This window comes from Anoplolepis gracilipes, chromosome 1 (assembly GCF_047496725.1).
Source record: "Anoplolepis gracilipes chromosome 1, ASM4749672v1, whole genome shotgun sequence".
NCBI classification, from domain to species: domain Eukaryota; kingdom Metazoa; phylum Arthropoda; class Insecta; order Hymenoptera; family Formicidae; genus Anoplolepis; species Anoplolepis gracilipes.
This window is the reverse complement of record NC_132970.1, coordinates 16170056-16192324: the sequence shown is the minus strand read 5'-3', so window position 1 is coordinate 16192324 and position 22269 is coordinate 16170056. Positions and strand designations below refer to the sequence as shown.

At 33.4% G+C, this 22269-nt stretch overlaps 2 protein-coding genes across 7 annotated transcripts in view; both read right to left on the bottom strand.

Moving 5' to 3' along the window:
* The window catches only part of LOC140671732 (uncharacterized), a 56219-nt gene that overhangs the window by 25549 nt on the left and 8401 nt on the right, over positions 1–22269 (bottom strand). For 3 of the 6 annotated variants that reach the window (XM_072903296.1, XM_072903319.1, XM_072903338.1), the window contains exon 1: positions 14997–15305. The exons of 2 other annotated variants lie outside the window; for them this stretch is intronic. The gene's annotated coding sequence lies outside the window, so the exon portion shown is untranslated. Of the gene's footprint in view, positions 1–14996; positions 15306–22269 lie in introns of those variants that run through there. One more of the 6 variants, XM_072903330.1, reaches the window with a different exon arrangement.
* On the bottom strand, positions 16786–18101 carry LOC140666410 (uncharacterized). Its single transcript, XM_072893577.1, has 2 exons — positions 17944–18101; positions 16786–17486 (listed from the first exon to the last, which is right to left on the bottom strand). The coding sequence occupies exon 2, from the start codon at positions 17369–17371 to the stop codon at positions 16865–16867; it is 507 nt and encodes a 168-aa protein (XP_072749678.1). The 5' UTR covers positions 17372–17486; positions 17944–18101; the 3' UTR covers positions 16786–16864.

The following is a 22269-nucleotide window of genomic DNA, read 5'->3' as shown; positions in this document are numbered from 1 at the left end:
ACACGTATTGTTCTACTTGCAAAAGAAAAGTAAAACGATTCGGGGAGGATGATACCGAATGACGCAAAAATACCATATGCTGTCTTTGGTAGAAAAAAGAATGCGCACCGAAGAATAATGATGGTTTATTTTCTATATAACGTTTAATCATATTATAGCATTTATGTATCGGTCCACAATTGCACTCTTTTTCTCGGCCGCGTTCCTTAATCAATCGCGATGTCGACCAAGTAGGCTATCTAGGCAGTTTTCCCAGTTTCTTGAAAGAAATCGGACACGCGTATCGTATCGCGATTTCTAGGATCATCGATAGACGCGCTTTCTTTTTTTCTTCTTCATATATGAAGTTCCTATAGCTTTCGCGTTCGATCGCGTAAATGTAATTCGATTTCCACGTGTGTTTTAGATCGACGTGTCGACTCTCTCGTCGGCTTCGTCCTTTCCTTTCCCGCTCTGACGGACGCGCGAAAAGAGTATCGACTTATTTGCGTATTTTTCGAACACGAGATAAAATATCGAAAGCCTTCCAGTTTTATCTACGACGACAATTTCCTGCCTTTCGATTCAACTTTCCTCTTCTTCCGATTCCGCGTTCCTTACGCTAGCGTCGTAAAGTCCGCGACTCGTGACATAATTAATGCAAAGCTTTATTACAGCGACCCGCATGCACGCAACCTGAGAACTTTCTCCCTTTCTTCGTGACTGTGTCTAACTGCCTCTTAAACGGAATGAGTCTCTAATAAGGCAACTTTTTTTTTTATTTCCTGGGATTATAATAGACTCGCGAATTAATTAGCGCGTCGTTTGTTTGCAATGAAAATTTGCAATTCTTGTGCAGTTGAACAACACCTATTTGTCGTGTCGTGTGACGGAACTATACCGCTTCTGGGAGCGATGTCCGGTGCATCTTTGCAATTTATTATCAAGTTAATATCGACGTTAAACCATTTCCGAATATTGTAAACTTTTTTACAACATATTATTTATATTGCTTTAAAATATATAAAAATATATAAAAATAAATTATATGCAAATAAAAGATGTAATATATGTACTGTACTGTACTGTATGATAGAACATAAAGTGAATATTTCAAGAATTGTTAAAAGACGGTAGTTAATGGGACTGTAATGGGTTTGTGCGTGACCGAACAACGTGTTATTTTCGACCGACAGACTGATATGACCGCAAAGTGGCACAAGGACTGCGAGATTTCCTTCCTCAAAGGTAGAAATCTTGTTCTGGCACATCCTTGCAAATCAATGGATAGCTGTAAACCGGCTACTTAGAAGATAATCCCGTTCCTTCTATGAAGTAAAAAATTATATTCTAAGAAATTATAGACATTTTAAAGCTTCCTATCAATTATTCTGTTAGAATATTTCGTAATAACTGCTGTAAAAATGTAATATATTTTTTTATAAATAAAGTAATGAAAATATAATAAATTTTTCTATGTAACAAAATTATTAAAATATTGAGAAATATGATATTTCGAATTAATAAGAATAATTCTTAGTTTTATATCAAATTTGTCGACATATTTTTTTTGCATTTTCATAGACAGAGTCAAAGAAAAGTCTTAAAGATTTGAATAAATCAAAGTTAATTCTAAAATTCTTTAAACTCGCTCAACTTAATCAATCGTTTGTTCTTTCAAATAAATATTTCAAACAATAAAAATTTTTCTTCATTCTTGTTGTAGAAACGCTTTATGAAGTGAACAAAGCTGAGGCTGTTACTGCGGTCGAAATGCTGCGAAAGAGCGCATGCACACAAAGCAATCCGAATGTGTGCAACGCGTGCCTTTGTGCTCGGATCGCCTTGAAAGTTTCAACGAGAAAGGTTACCGCTGTTTCACGCGCTACAAAAATCTAAATATCGTTAAAGTCGCTTCAGAAATACCAAAGACTTTTTCGTTTTAAGTGAAAGAACCAGTTGTCCGTATTCGAGCGATGCAACTTCTTCGCGACCATGGTATTTCTTAACTCTTTTGCTGCTCAAATTGCAAAATTACTTGTAATATTAACAAAAGAATTTCGCAATTTTGTAAATTCATTTTCTATGATTTGTACTCGTACATAGATAATTTGCATACATATTATTGTATTTCCTCTCCACTCGTACCCACGCAACTCACACCTTTTCATAACACAAATAAAAAATTATCATTTTTCAAAGATAGAGAAAAGAAATTTCTTGCATTACAAACGTTAAAATTACAAACGGTGTAATTGGAAAATATTTTTCATATCATCTTTTTATATCATTTTCTTGAAAACGGTAAAAATTAATTATTCTATGATCTATATTTAATATTTCAATTTAAACCGACACTAATCAGATGGGAATTATATAAATATTAAAGTGCAGCAATTTAAAAATTACAATTTTTGAATTATATGTCATCTATATAAATTAAAAAGATATAGTATTTAATTGCGCATCACGTTTATCATGTCACACTACGAATCATGTCAAACTGCATTTTCTAGATACTTCTTTTTATCAGAGTTTCTAATTTGAAATCTGTAACAGCACAGTTCGACAAGAGCTGAATAAGCAACGTTACGTCAACCGGTACTTGTATTTGAACTTCTGATGTGTCGACATACCACACCTTTAAATTGGTGTTTGCATTCCAGAGATTCTTTAATATATATTTCCCTTCGATAAATATTATTTAGGATAATAATATTAAATTTATTTTTTATTGATGAAAAGCAATGTTTGCAATTAATAGCGCTAAATTTTCTTACGTCACAACTTAATTCATAGATATTTAGCGACGTGACATAATGCACCCACGCGAATGATAACCATAAATAGCATCACATTGTTCTCACAAAGAATACTAATGCGATCAAAGAAAAAAAAAAAAAACACTAAACTTGGAAAATATCTGCGAAGGTAACGTTGTATTGCACGCAATAGATAGTCTTCTTACAATTAGTGACTTGCATAGTGATATGCCGCGTCATACAAGGTGATAAGAGATATCATCACATATCGACACATATGAATCGCGAGTCTTAATTCAGTTACATGTATTGATTCGAGTAATTCGTCGAAATTCAATTAATACGGAGCTTCGATGATTATTGAAACATCAGAATGACGGATTCCAAGAATTATAATTTTTACACCTATATACAGGGTGTTCGACAACAGATGGGACAAAATTTAAGGAGTGATTCTACATGATAAAATAAGACAAAAATCAAGAATAAAAAAATTGTTATAAAGGCTTTCTTTTTTAGTTAGAAATATTTGAAAGTTTATGTAAAAGGTATCTAAAACTCATTCAGTCGATGTAGCCTACGCACGCCAAAAATTTTGCGGATTACCATGCTTTGGGCATCTTTCACACAAATTTTCAATATTTATAATTAAAAAACAAAGCCTCTATCGCAATTTTGTTATTCTTGATTTTTCTCTTATTTTATTATGTAGAATCACTCCTTAAATTTTGTTCCACCTGTTATCGAACACCCTGTATATGTATATTCCACTTCTACGGAAAATTATTCCACGTTCAAAGAAATAAAAATTTCGGTCTATAATATAATTCTTTAAAACATGGGACAAAATTTAACAAGTAATTCTACATGATAAAATAAGACAAAAATCAAGAATAAAAAAATTGTTATAAAGGCTTTCTTTTTTAGTTAGAAATATTTGAAAGTTTATGTAAAAGGTATCTAAAACTCATTCAGTCGATGTAGCCTACGCACGCCAAAAATTTTGCGGATTACCATGCTTTGGGCATCTTTCACACAAATTTTCAATATTTATAATTAAAAAACAAAGCCTCTATCGCAATTTTGTTATTATTGATTTTTCTCTTATTTTATTATGTAAAATCACTCCTTAAATTTTGTCCCTGTTGTCGAGCACCCTGTATATGTATATTCCATTTCTACGGAAAATTATTCCACGTTCAAAGAAATAAAAATTTCGGTCTATAATATAATTCTTTAAAACATGGGACAAAATTTAACAAGTAATTCTACATGATAAAATAAGACAAAAATCAAGAATAAAAAAATTGTTATAAAGGCTTTCTTTTTTAGTTAGAAATATTTGAAAGTTTATGTAAAAGGTATCTAAAACTCATTCAGTCGATGTAGCCTACGCACGCCAAAAATTTTGCGGATTACCATGCTTTGGGCATCTTTCACACAAATTTTCAATATTTATAATTAAAAAACAAAGCCTCTATCGCAATTTTGTTATTATTGATTTTTCTCTTATTTTATTATGTAAAATCACTCCTTAAATTTTGTCCCTGTTGTCGAGCACCCTGTATATGTATATTCCATTTCTACGGAAAATTATTCCACGTTCGAAGAAATAAAAATTTCGGTCTATAATATAATCCTTTAAAACATTTCGGCAACAATCTCTTTCGACTTTCTATCCGCAATTTGGCGTTATGCAGTTGACGATGCGAGACTGCCGCGCCGGTACCATGCGCCTTCGCGTCCCACGTGCGTGTTTTATACACACACACACACACACACACACATACACACACACATACACACACACACACACATGCACGCGTGTGTGCGAGCGCGAGCTGCCAAAGAGGTCAATGCCTCTTTCTCCCGTTCATTTACCACGAACGTTCCGATCGCTCCTCAGTCCATGGCGCGAAATCGCAAGCGATATCGGAACTTTGATTTCGGTCATCGGGGACAATGAACCGTCCGAAAGGATGCCGCGGAGAACTTGCTCCTCTGCTAACCGTTTTAAATTCGGTGACATGTGAAAGCAAAGAGAGATATACGATTCGCGAAGGATAGTCGACGGCTGGATAGATAGATATTAGACGTGTCTTGACATTTTTACAAATTTCTCCTGTACATGTATTTCGCGCGTGTAAATAAAAATATGTTTTTTGCACATAAATGTGTAATAATGATATATATCATTATATCATAATGCTAATATATTTCGTATATAAATAAGCATGTTATAATATTTTTTAATTATTTTGTAAATATTCAGAATTTATAAATTAGTAACGTATAAAAACTAAGGTTGTAGTATGTAATGTGAATTATATATGGAAGCGTATAATACATATAAAGGCAACAAATAACAGAATCAGAACTCGTTCTCGATTCTTGGAAATTCCTTTGCAAATTATTCGCATTATCAATAAATTGATATAAATAACCACGTAACAACTAAAATCCATCGGTAAAATTCCGTGGCAGTATATATGTACAGAATATACTGTACGAATGCATTTCTCAAACAAATACACTCTAACGTGTTCTCGAAGAAAATCCGGGACCAAAGAACGGAGTATGGGGCAAAGTTCCGCTATATGTCAGAGCGTTTAGTATTGACTCTATTAAAGCGCACATATCGCCACGTGATTCGAAACATTCGCATTTTCCATTAAATCCCGTTCTTGAACAAGTATATATCCTTGGGTATATTTTATCTCGCATCTTTACACATATGTATTTAGACATCCATTTAAATTTCTCGTTCATTAAAATTTCCTCGGGCATAACGATTCAATTCTCTGACATCACCGTAGAGTAGGATGAATGAATTTTTTTGCAGATATCATAGCTCGATAGCGCGAAACGCTATTCGACGAATGTGTTCGTTAACTCGATTCTCGCGTGCATTAATTAGACACGGGTGCGGGTTAACAAGTTCCTCTCTCTATTCGGCCCCCGGTAATTAAGTGAAAGTTACACGGACGCATTTCGCGAGGTCCACGACAAGGTTCTACTTTCGTGTATCCCGGCATTGACACTGACAGTTGGTGAGGGGAAACGCATTCACGCCTTCGCGACGCATTCATGCGTTTATTATAGCTCGCCCCAGCGTTTCCTAATTTCATTCGGTCATGGCCTCAGTATTCTTTTATTAATCAAGTAGAAACGATAGATCGCGAGTAAATTAAGGTAATAAATAAATACATAAATAAATACACGAGGCTGACATTTTAAGAACGTGTTGGAAAAAGAAAGAATTGAGAACGGGGTTTGATTCTGTATTTGTTGCCTTTATATGTACTACTACATATAATTTATATATACGTGATTTGTATATTTATATATAATTTATATATATACTACAATCTGTTTTTATATATACTTTTATATAATTTATAAATCCTGAATTGCATGTTAACATTTGAATCGCTAATATTTTTTAAATATTTAAACATATTATGACACATTTATTATATATATTTATGTATATATGAAATATAATATCATAATGATATATTATTATACGTATCAAGTCGCACACTTCGAAAATTACTCAAAAAAAAAAAAAAAAAACATGGCGTACAGAGAGAAAGAGAGAGAATGTTTTCAATCATAATAAAGATTTTCTCGCGTGTAAACGACACTTTTACTGTATTTTTGAAGCTGCATCTCTTGCCGGAAGGCGCATCGCCGTTTCTATTTAAAGGAAACACACATTTGAACGATTATTTATTCACTGTATTTACTCGAATGGCTCGTTATTTTCAACAGCATCGCTCGATTGATGTTAAAGGCGCGGTGAAAAACTGCTTTCACTTGCTTTCCCGCCTCGATTAGATTTCCTCGCGATGTTCCTTTTGTACGTTTGCACGTCCCAATTTGGCTCTCCGATCGTTATGAAGTAATTTAATCGATTACGCTTGACCATCCGCGAAGGTTGAATCTCAGCCTTCGTCGAAGCATCTTTCCGAGAAAGCGAGGTTCTTAGTCTCTTTTTCATTCGCTTCTTTACTTAGCTTTTACTTTACGGTGTCTGACGTCTCTCATGTTTTATTTGCTTATGTCTATTTGTCGCACAACCATCTATCATCGTGTGTGGAAAGTACAAATTTCATTCTCGTCGTGATATTTCAATGCAACATCGTTATCTCTCGCGAATCCGATCATCTTCTTTCCGCACCTCATTATATATTAATGCGAAATAGCGAACGGTATTTCGACACGATTATATTCGAAGAAGAGTATAAACCTCAGTTATATGTATATATCATTAAATATTAAAATTTAATTATACATATAAGACTCTTTTTATGCTTTCTTGATTTATTGTCAGATTGGCTATATAATTTTATGTTACTCAATTAGCGATTCAATTCATAGATTTAATCTCAAGAACGTAAACTTAATCGTGTGAAACGTAGAATACGTGTTCGCTTCCTGTTCAAGAGAGTATGCGCTTCATATTTTATGGTAAAAAGCATTTCTTTCGTCTTTATTTGTATGCAATTTCTACTTTGTATCTATTGTTGCATGAGTGGTATGTGAATCCGTATTTCTTATAACATTATATTGAAAAGAAGAAAGAGAGAGAGAGAGAGAACTTGGACAGAGAGTCAATGTCCTAATAAACTGATTGTTTGCGGAAAAACTCACTACTATAGCAGCAACAAGTTTCCGATTAACGGCACAAGTCGATAATCCTACTATCATGAGAAAAGCTACGTTAACGTCGGTGAGTGAGATGACCTTTGAGCTGCATCGGCATTTTAAATGTCTATCTTGTACCCGCAAGAAAGCGAGGGAGATCGTTTCGAAACAAAAGCACGTGTTTTATTGCATCCATTGCATCAAGAGTTATCGTCCGGAGTTAACAATGAAACTATCTGTACTTTATGAATAGAGAAAAACCTAGGAGATTTCAGCAAGATATTATTTTACGAAATTATTTAAATAAAAAATAGTATTGATAATTTATTGACATACGCACAAAAGTCTCTTCAATTAATTAATGAACAAGATGCGTGTGTTTACTCAAGTGCTTGCTAAACAAATTATCAAATTATTAAAAATTGTTGTTCATTTTTTATAAACTTAAGAGTCAGATATAAAAAAAAAAACAAATTTTGATCAATTTAATGTAAAATTGTAAATTACAAACTAAAAGATGATAATACTAGCGAGCAGAAATAGAGAAAATAAAAATAATATTAAAATCTTATATTTATATAGAGATTAATACGAATACACATACTGCTATTTTTGTTTTTATCCGTTTCTCTTACGTTGCTTCAAAAGAGGATCATCGCGAGTGCATCTTAAAGCATCCGGTTGAAAAATTTAGGGAAAGGAGCAGGCCGATTTCTAAATTTAGAACTCGACCCGAAGAATCCTCTTTTCTATACATCGGAAATTGTTTCATGATGCGTTTCATGTTGCAGTTTATTTCTGGTATGCTGTGTATACTGTGAACCATATAAAAAGCAACCTTTTACCGTCGAAAGATTTTACCCTCATCACTCATGCGATAACATGAAAAAAGAAATTAAACACATTATCGATCCCTTCATCAGTTTTCGATACAAAACGATTAAAAAATTACAGAAAAAGAGACCTATACTTTTACTGAAATAAAAACTTTCTTTTAATAACTTTAAACCGTTACAAGAATAGCATTCTCTCGCTTAGTAATTAATTAATTTATTAGCATCCTATTATCTGTTACAGTAGAAATTTACAGTTTTACATATTTTAACGTACAATCATCAAAATTTTTAAAACTTATATAGTTAGTAAATGTCGACGTCTTAAGAAGGAACTGAACGAATCAGTTATGTCAAAAATTAACAAATCTAATTTTGAGACTTATGAATTTAATAATTTTGTTTTTAAAGACATAATTTAATAATTTTATTTTAAAAGACTAAAAGAAATATTGCGCAAAACGCAATAAAAAATTAATAATTAATTAGTGAGTTAAAGTAAAAGATTTGTCCTGCAAAATGTAATTTAATTTCAAAATCATAAATACTATCTTATATCGAATTAATTTTTTTTCATAGTAACTAGGATTAAATCTATGAATTATGTTATCTTATCTTGCCTTGTGACATTTCTTTTTGTGGAAGAAAGTTATCTGAGCAAGCAGAAAAAAAGTGTTACAATTATGCAAAAATTGTCATAAATTAGAAAATAATCTATAATAACGAAAAAAAATACTTTTTATTTCAATATTAATTTTATTAACAAAAGATAATTTTTTTATCTCCAAAAAATAACTTTTTACCTTCAAGAAGATCCCTCATAATGTGAAGCTTATATGTATATATAGCTTGTACGTAGATCCGGCACTGATAATAACTGTATCACGAAAGTTTTATAGTGACTGCGTACACAAAAAATTCATGAAAATAAAAATAATTAATTCCACAAAGCAAATATTTACTTGAACTCACAAATTAATTATTAATTTTATATTTCAAAATATCAAAAGTGCTTTGCGTAATGTCCAATTCATGAATCTCGAAATAGTATTAGATTTATTGCCTTTTGACGCAGCTGATTCGTCTAGTTGCTCCTTAAATCAAGATAACTCTCTTTCAAATCTAGAGAGAGATATCGCGACTGGAAAGCGTAGTACACGCATTACACGCCAGCCTTACAAGACACTCGATTGAAAGTTTGATCACTGATAGACGCATCGCGTGAAGATGCGTTATGTTCTTGTGAAACATCGCCCGCTCATGGAGAGCGATGATTAAGCAGAAGTTTCGCCACCTCTAAAAACTGATTCGATCTACGTAATTATTAAATTATGTGGCTTTCACGGCTAACATCATTCGCGCGCATTCGTCCTTCTCGCGGGTAATTAACACAGAGAGTTATTAATCTAATGAAAACGTTGCCACATACATGCAGAGTCCGACTAGTTCACCACCCAGGGTGAAATATCGATCCGCAACGTTGATCGATGCTAAATCATCTGGAAATGCACGATCCGTTTCGCCCAATTCGTGCAGCTGCGAGATCGGAATGCCATCGCCGTTAGCGGAACGCATAACTGCTCGCCAAGTAGTTACGTCACAGGACGGAGAAAGCATTACAAAGATATTTTATTATATTACGAAAAGAAGATGCAAAAAAAAAGAGCTCTAAAATTGTTGACTTTTCCTCGATCGCTTAGAAAAATTATTTAGCAAAACTTCTTTCTCTCTCTTTCAATTTTTCCCTATATCTTGCAAATGTCATGTGACGAATTACCATTACATTGATTTAAAATAAACTTAAGCTGTTGTAAATAAGAAAACAATAAAGGATGAGAAAAACTTTAATAAATTCTTTTGAGTTATTTTTTATCGCTATTTTTTACGCTATTTTTACAAAAAAATTCCTTGAAAGGTCTACGAAACAGGGCTACATTTTAATTATTATCATTGGAATTTATCTCGAATACCTGAGCCTACAATAACACATAAACGCCTAAATCCATACTGGAGACGGACATTTTCTTCTTTTCGAAACCTTCATTCAAATCTTTCGACAGGATATTTTATTACGATACTAGAAAAGAGAAACAACGACTGCAACGACTCTGTTGTTTCTCTTCTTTACAACGCGTGAATTCTCTCAGATATCGTCTTTAGTCGATTGAAAGAAACAATGCAGTCGCACACGGTTCTCGCGAGAATCTTTCCGTTCCATTTAATTCGTTCGTTACCAAAGGCTATAATCTCCCAATTAAAACAGATGTGAGTACAATAATTCACAGGTTTTATCTTCCATTACTGTCACATCTCAAGTCAAAACATAAAAATTTCGCGCAACTCTTGAGATCTTAGAGTAAACAAAATTTTATAATATATATTTATCTTTATGCTATTTTGTTTTATAATAAATTCATGCAAGAACAAAATAGAGATTTTTCGTTAAAAGTAGCACGCTTAGAGAATAAAGTGTACGAGACGAAATATGACAAATTAATTCAAGTGCTATTAAAAAGGAGAGATTTTAATGAAACGTTTCTAATTTTGAAATTTTTGATTGAACGCGTGACGCGATTATATTATTTCAGACTTCCGAATTTCCATACGTGTATTCACAAGTAGGTAAGCGTTAGGTTAGTAAACTCGTTGGATTTGCTTTCTGGGGTTTCACTATCTTCATTGTGGTGCACGAATGCGCGATATAAACAATGATAAACGAGTCGAACTTTCTACGCATTCGGTGGCTTCCGGGGCGTTTCTAGACGATGAGTAGAAAATCCCGACACGAGAAACGCAATGGGGCGTATATATATATGTATTAATTGAATGCACGCATTTCATTTCTATCGTCGACTGAAAGTCCATAGATTAAATCGTAACTCGTATGGCGCTCGCACTCTTTATCTTATTTAATTGACAGATTGCGAGTGATAAAATGAAGAAAAAAAAAGCTAAAGTAGGAGAAGCCCCAGCACCTTTATAATACACTATCGCGAAATTTTTTGCTCTGGAAGCAGAATTCTGCAAAATCAATCGTTCTTATCTTCTTCTATAAATCACTCGCTCTCACTGCCACTTACATTTTGCAGTAATTATATAGAAAGTCTGAAAAGAGGCGCGAGCGGCAAATGCATTATTAATTTCTTTAACGATACTACTAATTGTTCGAGTATGGATTCCTTTTTTTTTTTTTTTTTTTCCATAAACCGGAAACTAATCTCGTATATACAACGTGAATCTTCCCTCCACGATATTACAATACGGTAAATATTTTAGATTACAGTCACATACATTACAAACGTTTATTTCGATAATAATGATTTCTAAACCGCGAGTGAAACTTCAGCATTGTTATGCCAAGTCTATCGCGCGCGGTCATGCTTTTGCGGATAAAGATACGAGTCGTTTCCGTTGATTATATTGTTACAAGAGACAAGGAAAGAAATTAAAAAAAAAATAAATAAATATGTTAATCGTTATAAAAAAAAAAAAAATTTGGCAAACTGGATAGGACATTTTTGCACGTTCGAGGAACATTGGAATGCGTATGTAGAAGTTGAAAATGTTCCTTACGTAGCGCTATCGCAAGGCAACGTGAGACTTTGCATTCTACGCCGGTCGCAGTACGATGGCAACAGTAATAATATTCCGTATCGAAAGACGCAGAAAAAAATTTTACAGCGGGAAATTCTACTACGTGACGCGAATGATCTCGGATATAATCATCGTGCGTAATTGTTCGCGCATGCTGCGCACGCGTTTTCACTCGTACAGGATGTTTCTCAATCGTGTTTTGTGTTTTGTCAACGTGTTTCGAAAATTCTTAAACATTTCTTTCAAATTTTCAGCTCTTAGGAAATAATGTCCGAAGTATTTATTCATCTTTTCTCGTTCTGTTCCCTTGAGAGAGAGAGGGAGAGAAAAAAGCCATTGTGTGAAAAGTATTGGCAGTGTGATTGAGAAACATCTTGTATATCTATACATACTTATTGGTACATGACGTAGAAAGGAAGTCGTAGAACGCAAATTGCGTGTAATCTATTGGCGTATAAATCAAGTTGAACACTATACATCCATTATAAAATAATCCCTATATGAACAAAAATAATGTAATACCATGCAAATAGAATTACGAGTTACAAGTTTAATTACGAGTTTGACAAACGGGAGAAACAGAAAGAGAGAACGAGAGATTGAGGCAGAACATGGTACACAAATGACTCACGCACGCGGAAATCTGTTGGGAGATAAAACAAGTTAAACGTTATGTGTTCTGCCTTTATTGAGGAATGATTAGTGCGACTAACGTTATTACATTATATACGTAAACATAAATGATTAATTGTACGTTGATAAACGAGGACTATCATCTTGAAAGTCGGGGATTAGAGAGAGTGTATACTGCGCACAACGAAATTTGCTAAGAATAAATCAAGTTGAAGTTTATGCGCTGTCTGCGTAAAAACGTTTTTATGTAATAGATAAAAAAAGAGTTGAATTGATTAACCGTTTCTTCGATTTGCATAGATATATTGGAAAAAATTTATTATCCAATAAAGATGCATAACTGCAAATAATTCTAATCGATAGAATTCAAATGATTGAATATAAATAGAGCAATTATTATGACGTCAATAATTATGACTTGGTTTAGCAATGTGCAAACTGTGCTTAAAAAGAACTCGAGCGTTGCTGAACTCACGCGGTAAAAGAATGAGTAAGACGCTTAAGAGTCATCATGAATGACAGTACGCAGAATATAAATAAATTCTAATTTCTGACATGAATCTCGAATTTTTTATTCACGATTTTGAGTCACTCCTAATCGCAAGGAGAAGAATGAAAAATATTTATAACATAAAAATATTGGAGAAATCCGAAAGACAAGGTCTAATGGAGCACATATAACTTACATCAAAGTGTATTCGTTGTCTTTCTTAACTTACTTTATGTATGACAAACACATGACATATCGCAAGAGAGAATGAATTGCGGTAGCGGCGTGAAACGTGGTATTAAAGGAGCGATTTAAGGATTTATTCGTGCGTAAATCCAGGCGCACGTGCTTGTCTAACCATCGCGTGCACGAACGCGGTTTATTCGAAAGTAGAAGCCCTAAGTTTTATCACACATTATCACTAGACATTTTATTACAACGATGCGTAACACAGCGTGTCGCGAGAAATGCGCTCACGAAAGCCGATAGAAACACGAATAGTGAAATTTAAAAAGGAAATGAAATCAGACTTTAATTAATCATCGCAGGTATGAACGGAAGTCTTAAAACGCGACTGTTCTATCATTTACTTTTTTTTATATGTAGAAACTGTGCTGAGATAAAAAAAACGAAAAGAAGAATATTTATCTTATTTTATTACCATCTGATTGTTTTTTTATTATTATCTAAGTGTAAATTAAGAAGTAAAATTAAAGATTTTTAGAAAAAAGTGTAATATACAAAGAACGTTTAAATTATCTTTATAAATATAAATCGCGGAAAAAAATAAACAAGAACATTATATACATTTGATAAAAAATTAAATTGTACTACACTAATGTCAAGAATAATTAATCTTGCAAAAGGAAAAGAGTATAAAACAGTGAATCATAAAAACAATAAAAAATGTTAATTAAACAAATAATTCTAAGAATGATTACAGACGTGCGATAAAAGTTTATATATATTTTCACTTTAACATTTTTTATTGTTTTAACAAAATGATGAAATTTATGATACACTGTTTTATTCTCTTTTCCTTTTGCAAGATTAATTATTCTTGACATTAGTGTAGTATAATTTAATTTTTTATCAAATGTATATAATGTTCTCGTTTATTTTTTTCCACGATTTATATTTATAATAATAATAATTTAAACGTTCTTTGTATATCACACTTTTTTCTAAAAATCTTTAATTTTAGAATATTTTATACAAATTTTATACAGATATAATAATTTTATTAAATCTTAAAAAGATGTTCTTGTTTATTTTTTCATACTCTCAATGAAGTATCTAAGATATTGAAAAATTCATAATAGATACGAAGAAATAAAATGATTAGAATTTCTAGTAATAGACAAATAAATGACTCATATACTCTCTGATCGTATACACATGTATCACACTGCTTGTGTGATAAAAAAAATATTTTAGAATTTATTTATTGTATGATGCATTCTAACAATAGTTTTTGCCTTCTATTATTTTCTCATTAAACATATACAGAGAAACAACATCTTAAATGATCAGAATTATTATCGGTGAGGAGATAGTCATAATTCAGTAAAGTTTTTTTTTCCATCAGTTTACAATTCATATATACGTCGTGAACATGCTTATCTCATATTTGTCCTGGATTATATTGCGATTGCGATGTCTGCTAAACGAAAATTAAGAAAAAAAAAAAGGGAATACGAAATTTCCTGACTCGAAAGATTGAGGTTTCGGACTTGTAATTTCTCACACCAGTTTTCTCTAAAAAAAAAAAAAAAAAAAAATTACAAGCCGGAATATATCGTATTTACTACTGCCGATATATGTAGCGTATCAGTGTGAATCAAGTCCACAATTTAAGATCCGCTTTAGACATCCACAATTTATATGCGTAGCGGACCTCATAGAAATGCCAGACTGCTTGATTCGCTCCAACTCCGAATCCCTGGCGTATATATACTCGAATGCGAATTTTATAGACGGCTCTTTTCTTTTTTCTCTCTCGCAAATATAAAGGCTTTCGCGCTAATTGACAAGATGAACGAAAAGAGTCTTTACCTTGTCAGAAAAGATCTCGGAGATGGCATCCGGTGAGGCGCATTTCGCACGATAATCCCGTCGGTGTGAGCGAGCCCTCTTTGGAGTCACTAGATCGAAACACCGCACATAGAATAGGAAGGAAGAAAGGGGGAGAAAAATAAAATATAGAAAAGCAAGACGCCCACGCGATCGCGCGGCACTCGAGCCTCGAGCCGAGAGCGACTCGCCGACTGCGACTGACTGACTGACTGACCGACTCCTTCCTTCGGTCTTCGGTCTCTGCTACAGCCACCGCACTTGCATCAACACACATATACACGCCGTATATACGGTGGACTGGCATCCAGTACTCCCCGCTCGGCGAGCCTTTCGTTTCCAGTTCCATTCCAGAGCCGACCCAACCCGATGGCCCCCGGTGCCTCTTTTGTTGCATCTCGTTCGTTCCGCACGCGGCCCGCTCGGTCGCTTCCGACCGATGTTATTTCTCTTTATATCTTTATATATGGATCACTCTATATATGAGGATATATCCCTCGAAATCCTGCGAGTGCAATTAGAATCGATTTAGAGTCAATTTAATTTAATTTAATTGAGTAAATTTTTGTTTATCTGCAAATTAGTCACACCCAGATCTTAATTGTATGTAATTCAATTAGTCGTTGGGAATTATTAATATTCTATTATGTTCTTTGTTATCTGTTAGTATCTAAATAATATAAATATTTGTATTTGATATCTGCTTTCTAGTAATTTATAACTAAGGGGAAAAAATCATATCTTTGTTCAGAACACTTTTCGTTCGTTATAATTAAGATATAAAAAGTTTAAAGGTTAAATCAATAATTAATAATTTATAATACGATGGCGTTACATTTAATATAAAATGCTTAAAGGACGATATTTTATAGCTGCAACACCATGTGGTTCTATACTGAAATTTGAAACTTCAATAACAATCTTTGCTGCCTAAACAATTCTGACGCATCAAGTTGCATCCAAGCTCCTTCAACGCAATATGTGATACTAGAATCCACATAGTGCACACAATTTTTCTCCTCAGAAATATAATACAAGCGTAATAAATAGCGAGACATATAATTCCATAAGTCACCTAATTATCTGTTAAATTTCTTTGTGAAATTTAATTGTTATTTATTTAATAAATATCTATTAATAATTATTTGGTATTCTTTTGTGAAATTTAATAGATAATTAATGGCGTTCTTTTTCGATCTAATATCACAAGTTTGATCAACTAAATGAGATATAAATTTTTTTGAGAAAATTTTGACTTAATTATTTTAAAACCAAAATATCAAGAATCTAATTATAATAAGAAATAATCACAAATCGATGTGTTGGGTTTTAATAGCGAGCTTATATAGTATACAGTCAGTCAAATATCCTGTTTTCATAGCGTTTTTCATAGTTCAGTTGAACTGGAACGCGTTCCACATATTCGTAACTCAAGGTTACAGTTGTATCTCTCGACGTGATCTCAACTCACTCATCTTATAGGCAACCCAATATACCTCTCTGCAAAACTGACAATCATCCACTTGAACTAAACTCAAGCTCTTGTATTTTTTGAATACCTATATCATTATTTTTATCACAACAGACAAATGACGATGCGAAGAAAAGGAAGATACTGTCTAGAAAGAGATATTAATATAAGAAACTTAATATAATATTTAATCAATTTAATTTGTTAAATTATTTAATAAATTAGATTACAAAATAATTATTAATTAACAAATAATATAAATACTCATAATTATATACGCAAGATTAATATAAATAACACAAAATTGTATAATATCGTGTCGTAGAATAATTATAAAAGTTTTTTGTATAATTTTCAATATTTCTCTTTTAAATCTCTTTTATTGTACATTTAAATTCTCCGATACGATAATATTTTTTATTCTTTCATTTATATCTAGCTCGTTATTATCACTTATACGAAGGTACGAAGTTTGTTCCAAGATATCATATCCGATGTCCTGTTGCGGGGGATTCGCGTTACAATTTGCTTCATTTTCATCACTGATATCTAAATTGCTCAACTTACGCGTCACGTCGGGTCTGATGTGTACGGTAACTTCGGATATGTTTTCTCGTGTCGGGCTTCTATAATTATGATCGTAAATTGATATGGTTGACATGCCTTTGATATAATCCATATAATCAATCCCTGAATCCGTTGTAATTCTTAACGTATTGAGATTAATCATAGCGATGGCCTCCAAAGTAGCGTGCATTTTGTCCCGTTCCCACCTCCATCGCATATGTTTCTTAATTTCGCGACCCACTAGAATCATTTTTTTTCTCCTCGAAAGGCGCTTAATTTTTATAAACGGTCTCGGTATTCTCTTCATCTTCCCCATCATACGCCAAACAGTGTTCTATCGATCATTTAGCGACTGTATCAGCACTTTTTTCCCAAAGTCAATTTTAAAGTCACACATTTCTTATTGTTAGTATTTAATTTCGTTGAAATATGCCCTGCAAGCAAAAACCGCGTTATCCTAATCAATTAATTATGCAGCATGTGTATCTACTTCGATCATTGAAATTGTAATTATTCCGTCTATTATATTAGTGCAATGATTAAATGTAACTTTCTAAATCCAATTTTTATTGCATTTAATAATTTAGTTTCACATTTAATTACATTCAAGTGCAACAATCATTATATTTATAGACTTTATATTTTTTAATTGTTTAAAATTTAAAACATAGAGTCACATCGGCCACTTGAGTGGTCAATTAATTTTCACAATATTTCATTCAAAATTCAAATTATATCTCGATAAATCGACAAATTCGATATATCTCGATTGAATCGAATAAATGGTAGAAAGGTAGTTATCGTTCAGCTATCGCCACCTATAGTGGCTGGAAATATTATAACCTGTTATAGCGTCTACACCATCAGTACACAATATCAAAACGTACATACCTATCAAAATATCTGTCTTTGGGGATGTTGTGTTCAACAGATGTCGTATGATGGAACTTGTTAGATTAATTAACTTCTTGGACTAATGTTATGGAACGAATTTACGCAGTACTTATTGTGATCTACTGCAGCCACTGTGGCTGACTGCTAACTGTTGGAAATAGTATAGCCTGCCATCTATCCGTGTTTTGTTAACCATGATACAAATTCAGCAGTTATCACTCTATCATTTTGATACTGTATTATATATATTTAATAATGTTCGTATCAATTTAAAAATACATTTTATAAATCGTAAGCGTCACGAGAATCAATAATATTTACTTTGGATAATTCTTAAAATTGTAAAAAATCAAAATAAATTGAAAATTACATAAAAAGAGACGTAAGAAAAGGTTTATTAAAAAATGTTGAGAAATATACATTAGAATAATTGAATAGAATATTAATTGAGAATTATTTTTAATTTCTATTTATTAAAAATATTTCTAAGAATATTTTTATATTTCTTGTTGCTTTTGTCTTGTAATATTAGTTTAAGAAAAATGTTATATTTATTAATATTTAAATATTAAGAAGAAAAACTACTATGTTATTATGCGTAGAAAATTTTATAAAAATTATTAAGTTTAATTAATTTTGTAACGGGACAGTTAATTGATTATTAGAGAAAGAGAAAGAAGCAGATATGACAGACATTTTTACAACAGTTTTCAGTTATGTAGAACCTGAGATGCGAATTTCACGACAACACAACCACAATATAATTCGAGTATTCATTTTAGATGACCGCAATTATTCTCGGTCTCGCTTGCCGACAATGTGAAAGTTTAACAGACATCTAACAGACGTCCTAATCTTTCAAATGTTCTTTTATGGACATCTCGGACATTTTAAAGATTTTTTTTTTAGCATTTGTGTTCTCTAGACTAAAGTATTTCTCTAAATCGATAATATCTCAAAATAAAAATAAATCTAAAAGAAATTGAAAAATGACGAGCATATATTGTAAAATCCTGATGAAAATTTTAAAATTCGAAATGTAAAAAGGACAATTTCTATGTCTACTTTTAACGATGCAGTATATATTCCTGCATCAAAAATTGATTCAAAATGTCTAAGCCTTCACAATTCGATATTTCATGTTTTTTTTTTTTTTTTTCAAATTCTCGAAACAGTTAAATGTAATTATTTAACAAGCTACTTTATTTAAATATTCATAAAAAATTCTAGAATAAAATATGTTTAATAAATCATCTTTGATAACGATTCTTCGATAATAAAAATTGATTGTTACGTACAAAATATTTAAGAATAATCCATGTGCTAAAATAAAAAATAGTCCGTATGTGTACGACGATGGATTAATTTATTAATCTAAAATCGTTGAATAAGACATATACGTAGACAAGAGTAGAGGGAGCACTTCCGCGCTTCAGCCGCATCGGGCGGAAAGAATCTGCGCACGTGCACCGAGTGCGGCCGACCTGACCTGACTGGAAGCGAAGGGATGATCAATAACTTCCAGGATATATAAGGCTCCGTTCCGGTAGCGTGTAGCATCTCTTTGAGTTCACGTGATCGGTTTATCGCGCACCAACGGACCCCTTGGCCCACGATCGCGTTGTCGGTCGACTGCGTTTCAAATTGGTCTGTACGTCAGATAGCATCGGAGAGGTATTACATCTATACCTGGGTATACATATATAAGTGCTTAGCGTGTAAGATACGCACACCGATAAATTATACGAGATTTATCGGTCATAGTAATGTAAGGTCTCCTCCGTTCCGTTACGAACGATCTCGGCGGCTTAAAAGAAAAAGAAAAAAAGAAGAAGAAGAAGGAAGAAAAAATCGGGTAGGTACGACGATATTTACTAAAGTGATGTGCATTTCGCGATAACAGTGAGATAAAATAAGCGAGAGGCACAAGCTTCAATTTTCCATTGACGGATCATTAACGTTGAGAAGCACGTGCACGATCCGTCTGTCACGAGAAGTACGGTAAATATGATTAATCCTCCGCCTACGGAGGATTTTATATAAATTTAAATTTATTCCTAAAGGCACGCGTTTATGTAATCAATTACAAGAGCAAGATTTTACTAGCTCGTATTATTTTATGTGCACATCCAACGTCTCGTCAAATATTATAAAATACTTTGACTCGATTACATTATAAAACTTTCCAAGAGAGCGATCGATAATTTATATAAAGGTTAATTAAGTTGTCTGATATCGTAATAATATGAATCTGCAATCTACTATCGTTACTAAGATCTTATCACGATGCAAATACTAAGCCTTGCCGATATCGTTCGCGAACGGTTAACGTTAAACTGTGTCAGAAATATGAACATTCTTACGAGGCTTTGCGCACATCTCCACGAGCAATTGATTGACAATAAAGCAACGATTGCGATAATTACAACGTACAGTACTTCTGTTTTCGCACAATCGCGTATTTCCATATATTTCCATTTATTTTCCACACGTCTACTAAATATGCGTGTGGCATGGTGTAGGCCTCCTGGGGATTCCCGCCATGTAAAAAAACGGGAACGCGTCCGAGCACGGTACCTCCTGGGTGACGAGGAAAGCCGTGCTGCTCTTTGTCTTTTCTCTGCTAATTACCAGGATTCATTCATAAGGAAATCCGTGCTTTATTCTTTCTCATTCGCGATTTCTCGCAGCCGTCATGTCGCTCCGTGTGCAACTTATACACGATGACGTGAGGAGAGTGCGGCGCTTCGAGAAAGTCAGCACGGTTTTAAGCAACGCCAATTAATTCGAATTCGCGAGCGAACCTCCTCCATCGTAGATCTATTGTTTCGTAATACCTGTAGCGAGGAATGCTACACGAGTCTAGCGTTCCACTAATTTGGGCGCGGCTCTGCACTAATCGACTGTAAATAAGCTCTAAACAACCGTTTTTCCGCGAAATAATTACGTTACTCCACATCGCGTTTACGTTATCGTAATTTTCCATCGTCGTCATTAATGTACATAATATAATTCATATTTCTATTTTTTTTTTTTTTTTTTTTTTTTCTTAATTAAGATCGTATCCACGCTTCATATCATATTTTTTTTTTTTCTTTTCTTTTTACCGCAAAACGGTAGACGAGCGGAGGTATGTAACGTAACGGGGCACGCCGGTAAATCGAGTTTCGCCCGACTCGGTATACGACAGAAAATCTCACTTTAATGAGTGAAACCTGTATCTATTAAGGCTTAACGCCCGTCCGCGTTCGACCTGATGTTACCACGGCGATCGCCGACGCGATGCCGAGCGATTAAATTCACCGGCAGAGAAGCGTTTATTATCGTTATTGTATATACGCGCAAGTTTTGCTCACGATGTACGACGCATTGTTCGCGGGGAGAGAACGCAATCAGACTCGGAGGCGGTTATCTCGGCACTCTGAAAAAAAAAGGAAAAAAAAAGGAAAAAAAGCGGCACCGAGAGCATCTTCTCGCGCCTACTTACCCACTTATACCCAGACGTTCTCTCTCTCTCTCTCTCTCTCTCTCTCTCTCTCTCTCTCTCTCTCTGTTTTACAGCCCCCGTATTTCTCGAAAAAGTCCTCCAATACCCCTTCGGCCGCGCGGACGAATCTCTAAAAGACGCACGGTCATCGCGGCCGTCCCATTTCGTTAGCCTGTTTCCGTCGCTAATAATCTCCCCCTCGCCGTCGCTCTCGCTACTCACGATGATTGCGAAGAAATTATATTCGCGCGACGTGGCGGCCTCGAATGAAAATGACAACGGTCGGCTCTCGTGAGGAAGCGAGAATCTCGCCGGGGCGAGATCCGATAATCCTGATCGAAGATATCAACGATCCACTCGAGTGAACAAAGCCAGGATCACGAAGGGTCCTCCGTTTTCAATGCTTTTTTTTCTCTCTTTTCATACCAAAGAGTATTATAAATGCTAATATATGCACGTTTATATTCTATTCGTTTCTTTGCAAAATATGCATGCGACTTTAAGCTATGATTCGCGGTAGTACAAGATTTGATACAGAATTTTATTTTATCCTGTCGCATATAATGCAGAAATTAAGAAAATAAAACTATATATCATAATATAAAATATTAAATTATATAATTAATTGAAATAATTTTAATAATTTAATTATTTAAAATAAAGTTAAATTATATAGTTAATATTAAATAGATGTATTAGGATGCATTAAAAAATGAAAATCATATAAATATAATAATCACAATAATTATATAAAATTGTAAAAAGATTCATCTTGAATTTTGTATGACGAATTGCAAAGATTATTATCGTCCAAAACGAGTCTTGTATTATGCATA

Bases quoted from the DNA above. Each gene is read 5' to 3' on its own strand.
- LOC140666410 (XM_072893577.1), bottom strand. From the start codon at position 17,371: ATGATGGGGAAGATGAAGAGAATACCGAGACCGTTTATAAAAATTAAG.